At 42.4% G+C, this 21,657-nt stretch overlaps 10 protein-coding genes across 10 annotated transcripts; 5 read left to right on the top strand and 5 right to left on the bottom strand.

The window, feature by feature from the left end:
* Window positions 1–3,717: 3,717 nt before the first annotated feature.
* EAF01_009823 (uncharacterized protein) lies at window positions 3,718–4,575 on the top strand (the record flags this gene model as incomplete). The annotated part of the gene is made up of 1 exon (XM_038918079.1): window positions 3,718–4,575. The coding sequence occupies one exon, from the start codon at window positions 3,718–3,720 to the stop codon at window positions 4,573–4,575; it is 858 nt and encodes a 285-aa protein (XP_038766049.1).
* Window positions 4,576–6,214: 1,639 nt separating this feature from the next.
* EAF01_009822 (uncharacterized protein) lies at window positions 6,215–7,465 on the bottom strand (the record flags this gene model as incomplete). Its single annotated transcript, XM_038918078.1, has 3 exons — window positions 6,215–6,235; window positions 6,304–7,369; window positions 7,443–7,465. 3 exons carry the CDS (start codon window positions 7,463–7,465, stop codon window positions 6,215–6,217), a joined length of 1,110 nt encoding a protein of 369 aa, XP_038766048.1.
* Window positions 7,466–7,846: 381 nt separating this feature from the next.
* EAF01_009821 (uncharacterized protein) lies at window positions 7,847–8,460 on the top strand (the record flags this gene model as incomplete). Its single annotated transcript, XM_038918077.1, has 3 exons — window positions 7,847–7,951; window positions 8,006–8,118; window positions 8,265–8,460. 3 exons carry the CDS (start codon window positions 7,847–7,849, stop codon window positions 8,458–8,460), a joined length of 414 nt encoding a protein of 137 aa, XP_038766047.1.
* Window positions 8,461–8,821: 361 nt separating this feature from the next.
* On the bottom strand, window positions 8,822–9,650 carry EAF01_009820 (uncharacterized protein; the record flags this gene model as incomplete). The annotated part of the gene is made up of 3 exons (XM_038918076.1): window positions 8,822–9,168; window positions 9,231–9,464; window positions 9,581–9,650. 3 exons carry the CDS (start codon window positions 9,648–9,650, stop codon window positions 8,822–8,824), a joined length of 651 nt encoding a protein of 216 aa, XP_038766046.1.
* A 328-nt stretch (window positions 9,651–9,978) lies between these two features.
* On the top strand, window positions 9,979–10,900 carry EAF01_009819 (uncharacterized protein; the record flags this gene model as incomplete). The annotated part of the gene is made up of 2 exons (XM_038918075.1): window positions 9,979–10,001; window positions 10,078–10,900. 2 exons carry the CDS (start codon window positions 9,979–9,981, stop codon window positions 10,898–10,900), a joined length of 846 nt encoding a protein of 281 aa, XP_038766045.1.
* A 776-nt stretch (window positions 10,901–11,676) lies between these two features.
* Window positions 11,677–12,971, bottom strand: EAF01_009818 (uncharacterized protein; the record flags this gene model as incomplete). Its single annotated transcript, XM_038918074.1, has 3 exons — window positions 11,677–11,764; window positions 11,819–12,834; window positions 12,939–12,971. 3 exons carry the CDS (start codon window positions 12,969–12,971, stop codon window positions 11,677–11,679), a joined length of 1,137 nt encoding a protein of 378 aa, XP_038766044.1.
* Window positions 12,972–14,021: 1,050 nt separating this feature from the next.
* On the top strand, window positions 14,022–14,639 carry EAF01_009817 (uncharacterized protein; the record flags this gene model as incomplete). Its single annotated transcript, XM_038918073.1, has 1 exon — window positions 14,022–14,639. One exon carries the CDS (start codon window positions 14,022–14,024, stop codon window positions 14,637–14,639), a length of 618 nt encoding a protein of 205 aa, XP_038766043.1.
* A 1,315-nt stretch (window positions 14,640–15,954) lies between these two features.
* Window positions 15,955–16,447, bottom strand: EAF01_009816 (uncharacterized protein; the record flags this gene model as incomplete). The annotated part of the gene is made up of 2 exons (XM_038918072.1): window positions 15,955–16,334; window positions 16,387–16,447. 2 exons carry the CDS (start codon window positions 16,445–16,447, stop codon window positions 15,955–15,957), a joined length of 441 nt encoding a protein of 146 aa, XP_038766042.1.
* Window positions 16,448–16,784: 337 nt separating this feature from the next.
* On the top strand, window positions 16,785–18,260 carry EAF01_009815 (uncharacterized protein; the record flags this gene model as incomplete). Its single annotated transcript, XM_038918071.1, has 2 exons — window positions 16,785–17,738; window positions 17,790–18,260. 2 exons carry the CDS (start codon window positions 16,785–16,787, stop codon window positions 18,099–18,101), a joined length of 1,266 nt encoding a protein of 421 aa, XP_038766041.1. The 3' UTR covers window positions 18,102–18,260.
* Window positions 18,261–20,288: 2,028 nt separating this feature from the next.
* On the bottom strand, window positions 20,289–20,858 carry EAF01_009814 (uncharacterized protein; the record flags this gene model as incomplete). The annotated part of the gene is made up of 2 exons (XM_038918070.1): window positions 20,289–20,712; window positions 20,776–20,858. The coding sequence occupies 2 exons, from the start codon at window positions 20,856–20,858 to the stop codon at window positions 20,289–20,291; spliced, it is 507 nt and encodes a 168-aa protein (XP_038766040.1).
* Between the last annotated feature and the right edge of the window lie 799 nt (window positions 20,859–21,657).

Genomic DNA, 21,657 nt, shown 5'->3' with positions numbered 1-21,657 from the left:
ATTCTGAAAGTTCAACGTTCAACGAATAAAAGAAGGTCTAAAATCAAGACCCAAGACTTTAAGCATTGACTGCCTAGTAGTAATGCGGGGTAAGATATAGCATCTCGGGAATTTAGTTGAACATTAAGTTTGGGGAATTGTGTCTAGGATTTTGTTGTCAATGCAGCTTTGTAATTCACTCCCTCGAGCTTGCAAGGTGTGGTTCATCGTGATCATCAATTCTAACCGGGTAGGTTTGAGATGAGGAATAGTTTGCTTTTGAGAAGTTCGATTGTAAATTACGTGAATTTCACGTAGCTACCTTGAGAACTGATGAGTTTTTAGAACTGGGTTGATATTTGCACTTCGACGATACCAAAATGCGAAATAAGAGAGAATGGATTTGTGTTGAAGACTTTTGGTTATCAACGACTGAGTATACAAATCCTTATCACTTGGGCCCCGAGAGTATTTTCTCATAGGCCATGTTGCCAAGTTGACATTGATGACTTTGTACCAGAATCAAGTCAATCGACGCTGAAGTAATGGGAGGGAATATTATATGAATATAAGCATGACTCAAACTCTTTTGCACATGAGATAGAACCAACCAAGATGCCTTAGAAGTAGTATTCAGTGAGACCCTTGAAACGCAAGGTCTAAGTTCTTTGTAGGTCAAACCCAATAGACCAATGAACCTCATACGATGATGCTAATAACCATATGCTAGACTCTTTTTATAATACATTCAACTCCGTTTGCTTGGATTCGGATACATGCCCACGTACTGATAGTCCGAAGGTTGATACCAGAGATACCTTTCCAGGTCCGCAAGAACTTTCTTTTACGTGGAGTACTTGGCAAGAAAGTATAACCGATCTCTTTAGGTTCAATCTCGGAAACAAAAAGACATGCAGATAAAGAACATTGAAACTTGATTGGTGTCGGATCATGTGAATGCTTAACGTGTGTATCACGTGATTGAAGAGAATCACACACAAAGAAACGTCTCTTACATGTCAAATCAACTCGGACAGAATAATGGGTCACCGAGAATCATAACTGATCATGCCGTTGTACTTAAGATCCTTTAATTGAGACAACATTGATGACTTCATCTAAGTTCCATTTCCTTTTTGAAAGGATTTGCTACCTTTGTCGGGAAAAGCAACATACTTCAAAGTAATGATTGGATAGCTGCAAAGTGCCTTTGTTGAACCATGAGAAAACGAGGATTGAGGAATCGAAGCTTGCATCCTAGAAATGGAAGCTTTTATTTTATTTATCGATGTGCCATAGCACAACTTTAGGGGGGGTCCTAACCTCGCATTTCGAGCTTCGGGGTGGCTTCCAAGTGGACACAATTGATTCGTCACAACATTCAATTCCTCCACTCAAAGTTTGCGGTTGTCTCGGAAGATGGCAATGATTGTCAAATCCAATATTGATCTTCTTGGGGTCCTTTGATGATCCTGAAGATCGAAAGGCATATCTGGTCGATGTATATGAATTAAGGAGTCGATTTCCCCTTGTCATTGTTTCAACAAATTGGATAAATGTGATGCCCATGCAAACTTTCCATTCCTTTCTTTCGGCGTTCACTCTCGAGTACTCTCGATATGAAAAATGACGATCATTCGTCATCATGAACAATGCTTTTGGCTACTTGATAGCAACAACCCAGAAATTGACAAGAAAGCTTAACACATCATCCAAGGGCAAGTATATGAAGTACATATGCATCACTCTGAGGAGCTTTCATCATTGGTGCTGCGTGTAAGAAATCCACCAAATGTACCTATGCAAGAATATCGTGTCCAGGTGTGAGAAAGATTCCCTGGATGGACCACTAAAATCTGGGGAAGGGTCCACTAAAGTATATACAGAGTACTTCGTAGTGATTTTTTGATAGATACCACACGGCAGATGTTGAAAAGTGGAAGGTGGAAATGGAAAGTGGAAAAAACAAGGGAGCGATTCTGGTCAAGAGACGAATGAGAAGACGATATGTTGTGTAAAGCTTGACCTGGTCCAACCTTATTGAGAGTTTTGACGGGATTTTTGTAGTTGCTGATCTTCATAGTGTAGCAATAAGATAGATCAAGCACTGACTAGTGAGCGTATCGACTCCACGGCGGATGGGCAGGGAAGATCCACGCCAGCCCTTTTTAAATATGGGAATGAATGTGGACATTGATCGATAAAAGATCAATAATCTAGATGATCCGAGGAAGAGTACGAGTACCCAGAAGTCATGAGAATCATCAATCCGATCTTATGATTTCGGACAATGCCGTTGTGAGAATCATGCTTCGGTAACGATCCTCTGCTTTGTACGATAAAAGAAACATCAGAGACTTGCAGATTAGATGAGTTCATGGGAAAGTTCATACGATTAATCGTACTGTACTATGTAGTATATACGAGCAATCACGCAATGATACGCCATACGACCGAGATGATCCAGTGAATATGTCGGTAGTTGGACTGGATAGATTCATAAGCCTTTGATTTTCTTTCGATCATTCAATCTAATGATTCTTTATTCACTTGAAGAGTGAGAAATGTCTATCCAGGTAGGTAGTGAGATATCTATTAGTAAATTAATAATAATAAGAATAAGAATAAGAATAAGAATAAGAATAATAATAATAATAAGAATAATAATAAGAATAATAATAAGAATAATAATAAGAATAAGAATAATAATAAGAACAATAATCATAATTATAATAATCATAATCATAATCATGATTATACACCTGAGTTTGAGATACAAAGGAATATGATTATATATTACAAGCTACCAACACATCCTCAGACATCGCACGGAGATGGCTTCCTTGAAGGTCCTTGTCAAAAAACGACGTCAGATACAAATCGGGCTTAGCGTGACAGATTTAGCATCTTTTAGTATAAATTTCTTTGCGGGGAAAGCCTTAGCGGCTGTGAGCTAGACAGGGATAATGAATGTAGCTATCGATGCTGTGAGTGAATCACCTTGACCCCTTCCTCTTCCTCTTCCTCTTTCCCTTTCCTTCATAAAGTTTAAGTCGATCTGATTCCCCTCTCTTACTCTATGGTATATATCAACGAATGATTCTTCTTATCTTTCCTCTCTTTCCTCTATTTCCTCTCCTTCCTATCAATTCAAATTCAACCACTACACTTTCTTCATTCCTCAAGAAACCACTTCTACTTCATACCTTCCTTCTTTCTCCCTAACCCTTCTAGATTTCTCTCTCTCTTTTCATACCATCAATTCTACTTGAGATTGTAGAACCTCACATAACCCCATACACTTTCCAGCAAGTCCACACGAAAGATTAAGATCTTACCCCACCCACACCACACATACACAAACACTCACACTCACACACACTCACACTCACACTCACACTCACACTATAAAGTTACCAACCATTAGGTAGGTGACTTCAACGAAGAAACCGATAAGAAAGAGAACAAAGAAACTCGTGGGGATAGCTCCGTTGATATCAATTCTAAGTAAATCGAATCTCATCTACTCAACGACAAAGAAATCCTTATCAAACACGACACAAATCGAGTATATCAGCTTCGACCCATTACTCCGAAGCTGAGAGAGCAGCTTACGGCTATCTGAAGAATCTCTCACTCGAAACTCGCCTAGATTCAACAGTCAAACCACCAACATCACCGTCGTGATATTCAACCAAATAAATTCCCTACCTTTACAGTTACAATCCAAACGCAGATATGTCTTCAAACGGCAATGGCAATAACGGTGCCACTACACCTCCAAACGAACCCTCTAGACCTCGCCGTGGTTCCATCACTGCACAAACATTCACCAACATCTTTCGTTCAAATAGTACATCGGCCGGAGGTCCGGTCGGTCCGTTCCCTGGTCCTATTAGCACAGGCGCATCTCATGATCACAAACGAAGAATGTCAATCTCTACACTTGGTTTATCTGGTGCTGGTGCATCTCCTACGCAATCGTCAGTGTTTCCTTTCGGTGGTCGACGTGGTAGTGTATCAACTACAGCTTCTGAATCAATTGATGAAAGTGCTATTGATGATGAGGATGGACCTTCTAGAGGTACACCAACTACACCTTTTGCACGTCGTATGTCATTTGGTGCTCAAGCACTTCGAACTGTTCGTACGGGCAGTGGTAGCCCGGGCGCAAATGGTAGAACTCCTTCTTATACTACTTCTACATTATCCCCAATTCCAGCAGGTTCACAAGGTGGTGGTAGAGTAACCCCTCCAGGAACTCAGTCTCAACAGGCAAGCACGCAATCAAAACCCAGAACTCCCTCTGACTTTGCTTCTTCTGCTCGTCCAGGTGAAGGCGGTTTCAACTGGTCTGAGCAGCTTAGATCTCGTGCCGAGAGTCAAGTCTCTCAATCCCAACGTCCGATCATGTCAACCTCTCCCCCAAATAGTCAAAGATTTAATGTTCCAATGCATGAGCGAGCCAAGAGTATTGGTGACGCCCCAGCCCCACCCACTTCCGTCATTCCTCCTGTCGCGACACCAAAGCCCGCTCGAAAGCAACCAGATGCCTTCCAAGAACGTATTTTGAAGGGCGATTTCTACATGGATTGATTACTATGAATACGCACACAAATTTCCTTTTGTCTTTCTCGAGCAAGAGATTGAAAATGAGCAGGAGTGAATCTCTCAAACTTATGGCGTTGTTTGATCAAGTATCAATGGAACAAAGGAATTTCTTTACAGCTATCGATTATAACCATCTACAATTGCTTTCGCTACGATATGACAAGGGCACGGAGTATCAGATCTGCAGAATCGAGGTGGAACGGACATAGTGAACGATGGAAACTGAACCATTGAAAATATCCACAGCTCTAGGGAGCAAGAAATGGAAAGAATATAGGATTAGGTGAACGGATATCGGAGTGTACGCTGGACGTTTTATTTTCGAAATTTATTTTACTTCTTGGTTGAGGTTCAAGATGCTAGCTATAAGGCTTACTGGGCCCAGAACATGCTCAACGGAGCAAACGATACAATTAAAGAAAGAGATCCTGAGCAGGCTGGCGCTCTCGGACAGATGTGTGAGATGGAATACATGGATGCCTTTAAAAGATCCAGATTGATGATTGATGAACTTCTTTGTATTGCTGGCGCTTGTACTTCGCTGGGATTGTAGGCGGGTGGTTTGGCATGGCCTTACTTGCTTACATGAATGAAATGAAACGATATGTTGGGATTGGGATGGCATGGAATGTTTAGTTTAAGCGTTTGAGCCTTTCACGCAGCTGGCCTTCTCCTTTTCTAAATTGTACTTTACATGAACAAATTAGCTAGCTGTTCTCGGTGGACCTTCACAATGTCGACGAGCGGATAGAATTGGAATTCAAAAAACATGTTAAAAGCAATCTCGATCTCGATCTGGGTTTTACTTGTGACTTTTATGTTCATTTCCTTGGCGCATTTGAAAGCGTACTTGGTGTGTGTATCTTCATCTCCTCAAGCTTCGATGGGAATAACCTCACAAATCTACTACCAGAATCCAAGTAGATATTAATAAACCCGAACATACACTGTTGTATAACTACTAACCCATAGTTAATAACAATTGATGGATTGATGGGGGCAAGCCCCCAAACCCCCATTGCTCGCTGCGCTCGAGGTGTTTGGCTGGTGATGAGTGTGTGTGTGTATATATATTCCTCTCTACTTTACCCGAAAGATTGTAGAAAGTTTGGAATGTGAATGAGGTTGTTTGCTCGTCGAGGGGGAGTAAGGGGTTGATCGCTTGCTTGTTGGATGGGGTTGGGGAGAGGGTAGGATGGGGGGTGACATGGAGATGGTGAAGCGCATACACATCCGTATGTATGTATATATGAAAAAATGAGATGACTTTGAATGCATGAATGATGATACAGGAATGCTATTAAAAAAAAGTCATAGAGAATCGAGGACTAGCATCATGGGTTATGAGCAAACTCTGAGCTTGTATTAATCTTATTTATTCTTTTATGACTCTGACTCTAATGTCCTACATAGAAATGAAGGGTTGTTGAATGGAGGAGGTAAGGTAAGGCGCATACTTCTTAGTATGGTACGGTATATCTTTACCTGTATCTGTTTCTCTCCTCTTTACCATAGGAAATCATCGCTCCAACAAATTGGTATATTTACAACATTCCCTTCGCTTCCTTTTCTCTATCCCTTTTTATCTCAAATCTGCTCTATTTTTAAAACCACAACATTATGTCTACGATTTAATCATGAAAATCTGTTGAACGATTAGCTTTCGACGAACACAAAGTAGAGAAATCCGCTGGAAGTAATAAGAATACGAACCTGGTTTAAACTTGCAACATCCATACTAGCCATCCTCTTCTGCGCAATATGTCGAGCTCGTATAGAGCGTATACCCATAGGTGCTGATCTTGCACTACTTTCTGAGACTATTGGTGTGCTCTCCTTGGTGGAGGCTTCGGATGTGGAGGATGATTTGTGTTTATCTTTCTTGGATTTTTTGGAGGATTTGGAGGTAGAGGTTGTTTCTTCGGTGTCTACGCCTGCCGCCTCTTTCTCTCTTCGCTTCTTCTCTTTCTTTTCCTTCTTGCGTGCCTTCAGTGCGGATTCGTCTAAAGTTTCATCTTCTGATTCGGAGGTAGATTTCGATTTCGACTTGCGATCTTTCTTGGATTTTTTCGATTTCTTGATTTCGGACTTGTCTTTATCATCCTCATCTTCACTCTTCCTCTTCTTGCTCTTCTTTTCCCTTTTCTCCTTCTTCTCCTTCTTGCTCTTCTTGCTGGATGTCTTCTCTTCGTCTTCCTGTTCCTCTCTCTTTCGTTTCGACGGCTTCTTCTTCTCGGTCACAGGTTCTGGTGATTTCTCTTCTTCCTCCTCATCTGAGCTAGAATCGCTTTCCTCACTACTATTCTCTGCTGCCTTCTCTTTAATCTCCAAAGCCTTAAGTCTCTCCTTCTCTCCATCAATTAAATCCTGAATCTTATCACCAATCAAAACCCCTCCCTTGACAAATCTAATACTCCCCCATTTCCTCTCCGCGTAAATTGCCCTCTTTAAGTCTTCCCTTCCTTTCTGTTCCTTTTCGATTTCCGCTTCTTCTTTTCCATTCAGCCTCCCTAATAAGTTTTGGAAAACGTCTAAACCTGTGCACTCCCCATGTCCTACTCCACTCCCTATTTTCGCACCCAATCCTAATGTATTATCTTTAATCACCACACGAATGTGCGACGCATTAGCTTCGGTATGAAATTCTGCATGCGCGGCATCTTTTGCTCCAAGATATTCACCAGGTGTCCAGCCCTGTGATTTCATCATGCGATGACCGAAACTGTCGGTATTTCCAGACCATCTTGTATTATTTGGATCGTGGGAGAGTTTTATTTTGCTAGAGGAATGTTTGTTAGTTTGTAATTTATGAGAAACAATTGATTAATAGGAGTGATGGAGAGGGAACACACTTCTTAGGAGCAGCGAGACCCATCTTTGTGGTGGAATTGGGTGTGGTGATAAAGAATTGAAAATAAAAGAACGTTTAATAATGTTTTGTTTGGTGTTGATGGATATCGAGAAATCGGAGAAAAAAGTGGTCGGGAACTTTTTGTAAATTTTTGTGGGGTAGGGATATCAAGATAGTAAGCTAGTGTCTGATTGGCTGTGATGGGGAGCTTGAATTTCACATGCATCTCATGATTCTCGTCTCAATGTCCATTCATATACATCCTCAAGAATTCGTCTCATCTGATATCTGATATCTGATGTCTCCAAACTCCAAATTCATCAAGCATTCCTCACCTCATTTTGACACACACCGAATGAACTTCTTCAACACACGATACTCACGTTCCCCATACTCTCATTCGCAATGCCAGGTCGATTCACCATGGATGACGATGCGGGATCCCTCGTTTCCCAAGATTCTGTTCCAGATATGGATTTTGTCGAGAGAGCCAACCAAATGATGGCTGATGTATTGATTCCTTTTATATCCTTCTTATACTCAGACTAACAAGATACCTTCCAGACAAAAAAGCGCCGTGATGCAAAGCGTAACAAGATTGAAAATGAACGTGCTCAGCGCACCAAGGAAGTCAGGAAGAAGCTTGGTGTTTTGTATGAGAATAAGAGAATCCAAAGGTGTGTCTTATTCTCTTGCAATTCATCATTCATTCTCATCCAGTATCCATATCTTGCACGGGATACAATGCCACAATTACAGCTGTCGAACCCGAGTTTAGGCTTACACGAAAAACTCATATGGTCTCTTACTAACGACCAGGTAGAGGCAAACTTCAAAAGGCTCAGTGGAAACAACTTCATTCCCTGGACAAGAAACGCCAAGAACTTGAACGTCGCATATTGGACAGCATGAAAATCATCGAGAGTAATACTTTGAGCATAGCTCGAGAATTTAACGCTGTTATTCTTGCTCGTTTGAGTGCCATGGAGAACCTGACCGATATCAAGGACGCTTCTTGAAGATATGTCCGTGCCGTGTACTACGTTTCTGTGTCAGCTATTGATATTGCCATGGAAGGTTAACATCTAAGATTCAAATGTTGCTATTCATTATCGCTATACACATACTCACTCATAGAACACATACTTATTTTAGGGCGTTGAACACACGGAATGGGTAACCTGGGTTAGGAGTACCATCGGAAGATACCCCTGAGGGCTTGCTTATTCACATTGCACATTATTAGCACAATATCAAACACTCGTCTTTTCACTGACATGCAGTTCCCAAACACTTCCAAAGTCCCACTTGAGTTTTCTTTCATAAATCTTACAATTCCTCATGCCGCTGCCTTGGTATCCGTACAATGCTATATTACAATCAAAACCCCGTATCCTCCTTCCAAAACCCAACAATCCTCCCTAACTCCGCAATCCCATTCCTAACCGAATCAATAATAACCTTAGCAATTCCCTCTCTCTTCCCCTTTCCTTTTCCAGCTCCTCCTGGCATATTCGGTTCCTCACTCCCCATAGTGGGCAACACATTATCACTCGCAGACAAAGACACAAAAAGTGCGAACGGCGTCAACCATACACACAATCCGAAATACGAAGCTATCTGTGTGAAATCCGGATATCCAGACGTATCATAGATGGAAGTTGGGTTTTGTATAGGACCTGCTGCGAAATGGCGAAACCAAAGATAGTGGTTTACTAATACCAGAGCTAATGCCTATCATTAGTCTTCTGTCTAGACTCGAGATTGGGGAAAGGGGGGAAGGACATACCGCATGAAATGAGGAATAGCGGATTGCTCAAGTGGACAACTGGGAATCGCCTCATGTTCCCCAAATAGACCAGATGAGAGAGGATACTCATGATGCTGAGTTTGAAACTAAATCCATCGACCAGACATAGAAGGGCTTGAATCCCAATAATCGCATATATCATTCGAGTCAAGAAGCGCTTTGCCATCACCGTGTGTTCCTCGACGAGCTCGGAAAGATAGTATAATCCAGAGGCTACATTATATACAGAGTCAGTATTCGCACATACACATACAGAAAAACCAGCATCGTCAATGAATTCAGGAGACCCGACCAAGAAATTCGAGCTCAAGAGCATAGGATAAACTTACCAATGGCAGTAGTCAGGAAACCAAACCCAACCGCCACGCCCAGATATCCGACAATGGGTAAGATCCACATGATGTTTGAAAATTGACAGTGAGATGTTACGAGTGCTGCATTATGTTTGCAGAGGTAAAATGTGTAAATAGGAGGGGTTCTAGTTAGCTGTTCTTTACCTTACCCCAGATCTTCGGTTCGGTTAATCTTCGGCATGTTTTTCTGGTACCAGAATTTTTATCTTCTTATCGCATTTATTCGCATCGAGTATTGATATGTTCGTGTGTGACAATTCAATTCACTTTTTTTTTATTTTTTTAGAAAGACCAGTGTAAACCTTGGACATTCATTTTTCCTTGGGTATATTTCCATAACCAAGTAAAATCAACGTCAATTCCCCAATACAAAAATGTCTCGCCCAGAAGATACACTGTAAGAATTCCCCTCGTCCCCTCCCCTCCATGCGACAATTTCCCATTCCCGTTCCCATCTTCCTAACACACTCTAGCCCCCCAGATCTTCACTACAATGACACCGAAGCGCGCAAATACACTACTTCCTCCCGAATCCAAAACATCCAAGCGAGCATGACCAACCGGGCCCTCGAGCTCCTCGATCTCACCACCCCCTCTCTCCTCCTCGACATCGGCTGCGGTTCCGGTCTCTCAGGCGAGATCCTCTCCGCCGTGCCCGAAGACGAGGGTGGGCCACACATTTGGGTCGGAATGGATATTAGTGCTTCTATGCTCGACATCGCCTTACAGCGCGATGTAGAGGGCGATTTGATGTTAAGCGATATTGGGCAGGGGATTCCCTTTCGAGCCGGAAGTTTCGATGCCGCGATTAGTATTAGTGCGATTCAATGGTTGTGCAATGCGGAAAGTAGTGAGGTGTCGAGTGCAGGACGACTGTCGAGGTTTTTTGGAGGATTGTATGCTTCGTTGAAGAGGGGAGGAAGAGCTGTGTGTCAATTTTATCCGAAGAATGATCAGCAGAGAACGATGATTACCGGTGCTGCTATCAAGGCTGGTTTTGGAGCGGGTATTTTGGAGGATGATCCGGGTACGAAAAATGCGAAGTTGTATTTGGTTTTGACGGTTGGTGGAGGAGATGTGGAAACTAGTAATGGAGATATTACGGGAATAGTGAAGGGAATGGATGGAGTTGATGTGTTGGATGCTAGGAAGAAGCATAGAGAGAAGGGTAGAAAGGATGTGAAGAAAGGTAGCAAGGCATGGATTTTGGGGAAGAAGGAACAGATGGAAAGAAAAGGAAAGGTGGTTAAGAATTCGAGTAAATATACAGGACGGAAGAGAAACATTGCTTTTTAAGGGGCTTGGTTTGGAAAAGTTCACGTATGTATTTGCATGCAATGGCGTTGGGGAGACTGGGGTACGGAGTGTCATGATATCAGTTAATTTAACATTGAAAGACATATTTTGTGTAACTGCAGGGCTCGAATGATGATGATGATGCCATGCCCATATTTCTAACAATTGAAACCCGTAACAACCTTGCCATCTATAAGCTTTTCTGAATGGCCTAGTGTACCACTCTCGAAGTAGCGAGACAGTCCAAGAGGGGTGTACAAATAGACAAAATACCCTCTGTACATACTCCAGTCTGCCCTCACGGCAGTAGTCTCTGAAGGGTCAGCGGTGCGTTATATTGCATTGATGTTTCTTAATGATGGGGGCGAGCCCCCAAACCCCCATTGCTCGCTTCGCTCGAAAGTCCTTTTGTCATTGGCTCATCCCCCATGATGTTTGAATTCAAGGACAGAAGCGAACTCCGGCAAAATTATGGGGAGAGATGTGGTAGGGATGGGAGGATCTTTGAGACGAATGTCAATTTTTTGAACCTATATGCTAGTCTTTCTGGCTGCTTTCAAAAGAAAGAGTGTAGAATGCCTCCGTTCTCTGTAATCGAAATCATCCCAAACACCTTGATAGCTGTATTGCTGAATTTCGAAGCAAAATTAGAAACGACAAATATCACTTCAAAGTCAAACAAAATCTGCGGATATAATGAATTTTTAATGCACTTCAACCCCTTAATGTACACTCCGATCCATCTAGGGTATTCTTTATACAGTCTATCCACCAATCTATGCAGCCAACTCCATCTTATCCAAAATAGCACGAGTGAATTGGTTAGTTGAGCTGTTTCCTCCCATATCACGGGTTCTAACGGCCCTGTAGGAATATTAGTAACTTGTAGACATATAGCTCATGATTGGAATCACTTACCCTTCAGCAATAACATCATAGACAGCCTTGGAGATTCTGTTAGCGTGGTCATCAAGACCAAGATGTCTCAAAAGCATGGAACCAGAAAGAATCATAGCAGTTGGGTTAGCTTGATCCTTGCCCTTGATATCTAAACCAACATGACGGCACCCAGGTTCGAAAACAGCAACTTCACGTCCCATGTTGCATCCAGGAACAAGACCTGGACCACCGACCAAAGCAGCACCAACGTTGGACAGAATTCCTCCGTATAAGTTAGGCATAACCATAACATCGAATTGTTGTGGTCTGGATACACATTGCATAGATGCGTTGTCGACAATCATATCGTTGGTCTCCAAAGTGGGGTAGTCCTTAGCGACATCGTTGAAGGTTTTGCGGAAAAGACCATCTGCAAGCTTCATGATGTTGGCCTTGTGAATACAGGTAACCTTCTTACGGTTGTTGGCAAGAGCAAAGCTGAATGCGAATTTGGCAATTCTCTCAGACTTAGCGCGGGTAATGATCTTAAGAGATTCAACAACACCTGGAACCGATTGATGTTCCAATCCAGAGTATTCTCCCTCAGTGTTCTCACGGATAATACAAAGATCGACATCCTTGTGGCGAGTGTTGTAACCTGGGATGTTCTTAATGAGAACAATGGATGCGTAGATATCGAGTTCTTGTCTGAGTGCGACGTTGAAAGATTGGTGACCAGATCTCTCGACAGGTGTGTGCAAGATACCCTTAAGACCAAGCTTATTTCTCTTCAAGGATGCTATTGACTCCCGGAACAAGTCCTCGGAGTGTTTGTCTCCAGTTTCAACACCAGATACATCAACCTGTTCCCATTCGACCGGTACATTGTCTGCTTTGAAAATTGTCTTTACAGACTCGGCAACCTCGGCTCCAATACCGTCACCAGGAATCAAAGTAACGGTATATTTTCCACCATACTTTGTAGGCTTAAAGATGTCGGATTGAACAGTTGCGAAAGTTCTAGTGGGAGCGACGTGGGCGGTTCGCAAAAGGCTCTGATAAGAAGTTGGTATTAGCTTGTGACAAACTAAGAGAGAGCCATAGACATGATCTGCAAATTCAGAATATGCGATTGAGAATTCTTTATTAATTTACATACTTGCGCCGACCTGACAGAGTTTCTTGCCAGCATCTTAAAAATGAGAGAATATTAAGGATTTTTGGTAGGTTGATTGTGTTAAAGAAAGCCGCAAATATTCAGTTGGTCGGAATACCCGTGAAAAGGTAGAGTTTAACCCGGCTGGAGATAATCAGCCTTTACCTAATTGGGAAACGGCATGTGGAATCGGTTTGTCACGGAGCGGAATTTCACGCTTCACTCGATTTTTTCACATTAATTAATCTTCGGAAATTCTAACCAAGTATCATCATACGTATATCTACAGAATGGATTGGTATAATTCGTGTATATTGGTTCTTGAATATGTATTTTTCTATTCGTGTGATATGTTAGAGGAGAGATTGGAACGTATTTTCTTATGTGTTATATACATCGATACAGGTACCGTAATCTCAGTATTTGATGGGAAATTATAAATGCCATTACGTTTACTACCTATCGAGGTATCTTGCACGTGTCTAGGTAGAATGGGCGCTTCATTGAGATTCAATATGACGCTTCTCTGGGCTACTACCATGGAGGTGGAGGCTATTTCACTTCGCTCTAGTTCTAGAACAGTATCTGCATACACGTTGGAACTTCAATTAATCATACTCTTTCTTATGCCTGTTATACGCTACTGTCTGTATCATCGAGGGGTAGTCTCGCCTTGCGGGGAAAGCTCGGGCTCCATTCTCACGGTCATTATTTCTATGCATATCAGAATTGAGAGGAGACGAAGTAAGCCCCTAGTAGTCTGTCTCTCTTTCATTCAACTTCAGTGGAATCTTTGATACACTCGGGTATTGGTTGATGTATTAAAATACTTGGATACAAGGCGATGGGACTTTGGGTGAGGTAAAAACACAGAATTGTAATGACTTGCGTTTGTCTCTACATGAAGCCTAAAAATACTCGTGTAGACAGCGGCATATTAAATTTGAGATTTCGAAAATCTTGGGGTATTTGGGCTATATGAGGAAGTTAGGATGCTAGTTCTCTGAGCATTTAAGTCTCGGTTCCTGGAATGTAGTGGGAAAGAGTAGTAGACACAAACTCACAAAGCCATTGTTCTCAAGATTCATGGAACCGTTCCCAGCATATCCCGAAACGGGGCATACTCAATTCTTTGACAACTTTGGGACCTTTTCGATTGCTAACGACCTAACTAGCACCGTGAAAATCTATGAGAAAGCTCAAGATGCTAATCACTCAAACATGGCAGCGGAACCCAAATCAACACCATGCGAATTAATCAGCACCTACTATCAGACATGTAACCATGTTACAGTATCTCTTCATCACGCTACTCGCATCATACCATCCAAATCATCCGATCCTAAGTCATCTGCTACATCTACTACCCCTGGCCAAATCATAACAACCTGTCCACAAGTGATCCATAACCTATCACTCCCTCCTCCATTAAACCAACGGCAAAAGTCCGACACAGCACTTTGTCCCTCGATCTTAAATCGTACACTCATAAATTCAGGATATGGATGTCCAGATTGCGAGCCAGAGTATCATCAATCAATTGATTATACCACGACAGGACCAGGTCGTCAGGGTGAGAAAATAGTGGATGAAGAGAAAATAAAAAAGAAGAGGCTTGAGTGGTGTATGCTTGCTATTACTGAGTGGGAGGCTAGGAAAGAGGCAGCGCTCGGCGATGGACCATCGGGAAAAACGGTTGGATAATCCAAGAGGAATGAAAGATGATGTACTAAACTTAATGCTTTACAATAAAAACCAAATCCATCTGCCAAGATCGCGGAGTTTTTGAGAAATTACATAACTCTGGTTCTATCTCCTTATATGTAAAGTGTGCTCCTATCAATGAAGTGTGCTAGCCCCTCAAATACCTAGCTAACATTGAAGAAACTTATATATCAAGTACTGCAATAGTCGAGTCAAAAATTTGGAGGGCCAATCCGATCCAGGTTATATTTCCGAGTTAGCTCCAAGCAATCTTGACCTTCTATCCGCAAGAATTTTCAGTCCTTTTGATTTTTGATATTGTAGCATTTAAGCAACGATTCGTTATAAGCTTTTGATATCTGGTTCCATAGCTCTGGATGATTGGTAGGATCGTAGTGGAGAAATTGAAGGGCATGGTAAGCTTCATGAACAGGACAGGTGGTTGGTATGGGAAGTCGAGTAGTAGGATAGGTTTAATAGTCGAAAAGAGTAGTAGGCAATAGCATTCGCGGTAGTAATGCCTGTATCGGAGGTCGAGTACTAAGATGAAGTCGATAACTGTAAATCTTAGTAGGTAGCACCATTGGCAGTACTGGCCTTGGGCTTAGATAGACGGAGAGATTATTCGGATGAAGACGAGTAGTAAAATAGGCTTGATATTTGGGGGGGATTGTAAGCATTTTGCGTTTGTAAGTCAAGCAATATACCAAGTGGCTCAATCTTCCCTGTGAAAGTTTGGTATTTGGGTCGCTGGAAATCATGCTAAAAGGCGGTTGCCGGAACTCATTTGTCCGTCTCGAGCCTTCCCCCTACCTATATCCATCGAAAGGCTCAAGTCCCTTGTATTGGATAGAGGATTATTACTAAAGCTTGAGCTTGAGCTTGAAAGCAAAGAATGAGAGGCTGTTATGTAGTATACTTGGAGAGAATGGTAGATAGACAGTGTTCTTATGCAAGTGTAGTGCAGTCTTAAGCCAGGAGAAAACGGTGCCAACTATCAACTATCTCCCACCTCACCCTCAAATGACGGCAAATCAACAAAATCTTAGACGTCGTTCTTTGCACGCCTAGCGGCTGGAAACACTGCCGTAAAAGTTCGAATAACATGCTCGAATTCTGAGGGATTCAACCGAGGTCGTTTTCGCGTGATTGAGAATGACAGTAGTATCCCCAGCACCAATTTCACATGATGCCCTTTCGGTCATGGATTAGATTGCCTCACAAAAATAGCAAACCTGTGAAGAGAATGACTTGTTCCCTCAAAGTAGGTGTGTACTATGAAATTCTCCTCGGTTTGCATCTATAGAGTATGTAGTTATCTAGCTCCAACGGGAGCATACCCTTGTTGCGTATCCCCGAGTCCAACATTTAAGCCTTTTCTCTTATCCACAACTTTTCTCACCGCTGCCCAACCAAGCAAGCCTAAAGTACCAGCAATGAAAGTCAGTACCACAATCTGATCCTTTCTACTATCTCGTTGAAAGCACGTTGTAAAAACGTCTTTCTCCTCGGCCTCTTTACATATTGGTAGTCGCTGAGCGAGACAGAATGCTCGATTACACATAGTGCATGTTGCAGCTGGGGCACGAGAGTCGTGCTTCGAATCTGATTTATCTGATGAAGAACTCGAATGTGAAGACAAGGGAATGATGGTGCTATTCGTAAAGCAAGTACATTTGCAAAAAGATGGCGGCGCTTTAATAACAATTAGCAAGTAAGGAATCAATGATATTGAACAGGTACCTACAATCCGCTATTGTTAAAACAATCAATGTACACAATAAAAGCAAGAAGTATATGCCCCTCATCTTTTGTTATCTAGGGATGTGTCAAGCACTTTGAATACTGGGCGTTTTAGATTACTCAAATATTGGTGAGATTCCTGTTGATGGACGAGAAAACTTTCAATCAATATGCTCCAACATGAAGACCTCTCGATGTCACAATTGATGTTCTGGTGAAGTTGTTACTATCATCGTTTTGTGACGATGTGCTTCCCCGGCTGTAACAACAAGTCTAAGGATGCACATAATAATCAAAGTGAGCTAGTACTTTTAAAGACTAGCTCGCTTTGGTCCAAAAAGTTCAAGCTCAAAGAGTTATCCAAATAACTGCATTACACTTCAAACTACCAATCCACTCACAATGCGCCGAATAACGAGAATAGATAGGTCTGTTGACCTCTTACGTACCCGGTCTATATCACAAAACCCGTTCGCATATCGTTGCTCAGCATGCAGAAACCAAACTTCTTCATTCTCAACTTCTCTAAGAGGGGCAGACAAAGAATCACTTGGCCAGCGAGTGCGACGAAGTCTATTCAAACAATCCACCGCCACATCTTCAGATCCTTACACCGGGCCTAGTCAATTGTTAGCGAAAGAAGCGGAACCAAAATATGAACGGAAAGAGATAAGAGCACCTGAGGATGCTGAAGATTATCAGCCGGCAGACAATGGAAAGGAATTGGAGGTCATTGGTGGCTACGAGGCTTCCTGGGGCGAGGAGTTGGATGCCCGGTATCCATACAAACTGTTTTTCCCAGAAGAAAAGATCGAGAGTTCTGCGAAAGCGACTGCGGCGTTACATCGTGCTTTAGTCGAAGTTTTCGCCTTGAGACAAGCTGGAAGGCCACTGTCGGAGATTTCTCAGGGTCAGCCCGGTACTGATTTCACTGAGAATGTACAGATCAGTCCTTCGGATTCAGGTGCTATCTTAAAGTTTTCAGAAAATGGTTCTCTAGAACAGATAATCCAATCATTGTCACCACCCATTGCGCCTCCCAAAAAGGGCAAGCAAAAGCGTAAAGCTCGTCTCGCTGCAACCTCCTCTGTCGATGAGACCTCAACAAAGACTGCGCCTACGGAATCTGAAGAAGATGTAGCTGCCGACAGGTCGCACATAGATCCTTTACACCCAGATCCTACACCAAAGATTGATGAGACTGTGAAGAAGGGAAACCCCACAGAATCGGAAGAGGACGTCGCTGCGGATCGTTCAACCGTGGATCCATTGAAGGATAGTGCTGAAGCACTAGTCGCAGCTTGGGGAAATTCGTGGCTCCAGATTTCTCTCGCTGACCCAGCCATCAAATTTGCTGTAGGTTATACCAGAAACATATTTGATGAAACATTCACTGATAATTTACAGGTTGTTAAACGCACAATGCAATTAACAGGTCAAAGAATACCCGATCATGCCATCAATCATTCAAACACGGCTGAAAAGCTTTTACAACATCTCATCACTCCACCTAAACCTCCTACCCTGAACAAAGCCTTAGAAGAAGAACAGATACTGTCATTACCAAATGTCAGTGTTATTGGAAAACGTGTTACGCCAATTGACAAGGAACGAAACATTGGAAGGTTGAAGGTCATCAGGCAAGAATTCAAATCTCGAGGATTATCACAATCCCAAGATAGTGGGTGGACCGGTCGCCAGCGTAATAGGGAAATATGACCTGTGTAATTTGTACAGTACTCTATCATGACAAAATGTATTCTGCCAAAAGAGTACGAAAGACAATCAGGCACATGCACTATCCCTTGAATTTACACTGATTAATCTATTCAGACTTTTGCTTCTGGCTCGCTTCAAGACGTTCATAGCCTTTTTCAGCCGAGTCTGCAACTGTATAATCTTCTAACCTCGTCATTGTTTGCAGATGTGAATTGAATTGATAAGAGACAATATCTAGAGAGTAAAAAACGAAGGTGACGTACGGCAAGTGCTCCTGCTGGCACCTTCACGTACATCTCATGCTTCAAGCTTCAATAAGTGTCGTGGTTTATGCCTAACTAGTCATTATCACAAACCCCTTACTTCATTATTTCGCTCCGTACTTCCCACACATTCGCTTTGCAGTAGCCGTCTCTTCTTATCGTTTCAAGCAGTGGACTTTTCAATTCGCAATAGGAAATCCATTCAGCTCAATTCTCCTTTGCATAATCATGTAGGTTAGCTGTAAATGACTCTGTTTGTGCCATACATTGAGGCCCACAGGCTGACTCGATCAAGGTCACAACTCTGACCTGGTGACACGATACAGAGGAGATATAATTCAACAACCTAGAAAGAAGAGATATTTCTCTGATACCCCTCTCTATTTGTTTCTCCCGCGTTTATCACACATCTTTTGGATTTCCCCCATGAGCTATTCACCTACTCTCCTACCAAACAAAAGTGTATCAAAAATACCTAAATATCCATTAGTTGAGACTACTCGAAATCTAAACGTGTTGGATGCAGAACCGTATCTGACTAAGAAAAGTCTATATCGTTCCCTACCCTTCATACTTAACCGAGTTCCCCTACACAGCAGTCCCATATTCTCATTCGCTATTCGTCGACAGCAGCTGAGATTTAGGTTTCCAGCTCTTCGAAATTCTCTTGAATATTTAATCCTCATTGTAATCTGCAAGCGCTTCGAAATTGTTTCTTGTTGTACACTACCCAGGTATGATATATAAATCCCTAGTGACTACAATTGCGGCATCGAAGAGGTGATTGGGAAGCGATATCTTAACGCAATTCGTTTGAACAGACAACGAGAATTCAATCATTTCAAGATCTTAAAAGTCTACTTACAGAATTTAGTCAGAATAATCTCACCCTATTCCAGAAGAATTTGTTGTGTTAATCCCTTCATTAAGGAGACCGGTGAGTATGTTAGCCTGTCAAACAGGTGGGAGGCGTGTAATATTTTCCAGTTGATTCCTGGAAGATAGTTTGGATATGCAAAAGTTCGTAGGAGAGTGAACATGCAAGCTGTCATGTAGGAGATCTATATGCAAAAATTGCCAAATCATGGGATGGATATTCTCAATGAAAAGGCGATATGGTTAGAGTTGGCTTGTTAGGGTATCCGGATATTGAAGATATCAGTAGGGAACAACATAAAACACATTTTCTATACCACGAATTCCTAGCACCATATTTACAGTCTAAATCACATCAGATACACACACACACACACATATTTCACAATCACTATCCCAAGAAAAAACCCCAATTCGGGGAAAATAATAATAAAATGACATTTTCGAAGCCAGCAGAAATCTCCCACTTTCCCCAAAAAAAAGACAGAGACTCCCACCTAAACCTTATCTAAAGCATGTCATCCCCCTGAAAAATAATCGAAACACTATTGTCCCCCATTCTAGCTACCAAAATTCTCTCGGAAAGAAAATCCCAGCAAACTATTCCCAAGCTCCAACAATATTCGACATCTGTGGTGAAAATAAGTTGAGGAGATCTCAGCTTTTGCTAAGATTCCAACATCTCATGTTTTTTGTGTTTGGTATCCCAAAGTGTGTCTGCCGATCGATATCAATGATATGATATGATATGATATGATGATATGACGACGACGAAGAAGTGAAAAGTATATGGTTTTTATGTATACTTTTTGAGAAAAAAGTAATAATGAATCGAAGTTTCCAACGGCGCACCAGTCTAGCGCAATCTGTGTACTGCAAAAAGTCTGGTCTAGTCGACAGAAATAAATGTAATAAGGAAGAGGAAGCAAGGAAATGTATCGAGGTATCGCTACAATTAATCGAAAAGAATTTCACGAGACGAAAGTTTTCGTAAGCAGCGTGTTATCCTGTTCTCGGCGCGATATCGTAGGCAATGGTATGGAACCACTTACAATTGCGCAAGCGCAATATCGGCAGCGTAAGCCAAAGCGAACGCATCTCTCTTGGCCTTGCGGCAAGGTTGTCCTGGGCGTCCGCACCATGCCTCAGCATTGGCCTCCGCCTCAGCAAGAGCTTCGCGCTTGCATGGTTGACCGGGGCGTCCGCACCAGGCTTCAGCAGTGGGCTCAGCAAGCGCCTCAGCAATCGCTTCGGCAGCACGCTTAACGGCACGGCAAGGTTGTCCTGGGCGTCCGCACCAAGCTTCGGCCTCGGCCTCGGCGAGAGGAGTACGTTTACATGGTTGTCCGGGACGTCCACACCAAGCTTCGGCTTCTGGGGTACGCTTGCATGGTTGTCCGGGGCGTCCGCACCATGCCTCAGCGACTGGGGCAGCGACGGCGACGGCCTCACGCTTGCATGGTTGTCCGGGTCTAGAAGTATAAGTTAGCAATGAACTCTGTCAAAAGATAAATCTATGGGAAGGGAAATCTTACCTTCCGCACCATGGCTCTGGGACCGCGACGGCGGTGGCAGTAGCAGCCAACATGGCGAGAGCGATTGCGTTTGTGAACTTCATAATGAATGTAGTTTGAAGGTAATTGATTTTTAGAGTGAGAGTGGGCGTAAAATCTGAAAGATTGAATATGGGTAAGGGGAAAAGAAGAATCGTATCAAAAGCAACGAAGTTGACGTAATTTATAGATGATTTGATTTGGCGCTGTTCAAGATAAACAAGAAGACAAACCGGGCACTCCGTACCTGCGGGCCCAAAGAATCTTTGAAGAGATGTCTTTCTATTGAAGATTGAAGAGGAAGACTTCCTATAATGGGTCTCAATAAGTTCGGGAGCGAGAGCACAGGTGCTGAGATGACAAAGGCTTTGGAAACAAGTTCTTTGGAAGATCGATTACTTTATATACATAGAGTGGGTTCGACATGATGGTAAAAAGCGTAGCTCGGCGTTCAATCTATGCACAGAATTTTACAGAGTTTGGTGAAGCAATCTTTAAATTGATTGCAGAATCAATCATCATCTCAAGTTATGGCGTATTGAGCCAGCGTCAATTCCATTCCATCTCATTTGTAGATCCCTACACCTCATGTACTCGGTGCAAAATTTCCTAAATTCCCCGCCGTATTCACTCGCATTGCAGAAAATTTCTTCTACATCAAAAGACTTTTCTGGCACTAACAGAGAATCTAATCAAAATTCCAAAGAAGACTGTTTCAGATCCCATGAGGATATAATAAAGGGTTAATATCCCGTGACTTAGTCGAAAAAAGAAGTACTCTATTGAGCACTCCATTGAGATCTTATTGAGCACCCCTTTCATACTCGCTTAATGAAGAAGAAAAGCACAACACATGTTTTTTCT

This window comes from Botrytis porri, assembly GCF_014898465.1.
Source record: "Botrytis porri strain MUCL 3234 chromosome Unknown BPOR_015, whole genome shotgun sequence".
Lineage (NCBI taxonomy): Eukaryota > Fungi > Ascomycota > Leotiomycetes > Helotiales > Sclerotiniaceae > Botrytis > Botrytis porri.
This window is presented reverse-complemented; position numbering and strand designations above follow the sequence as displayed.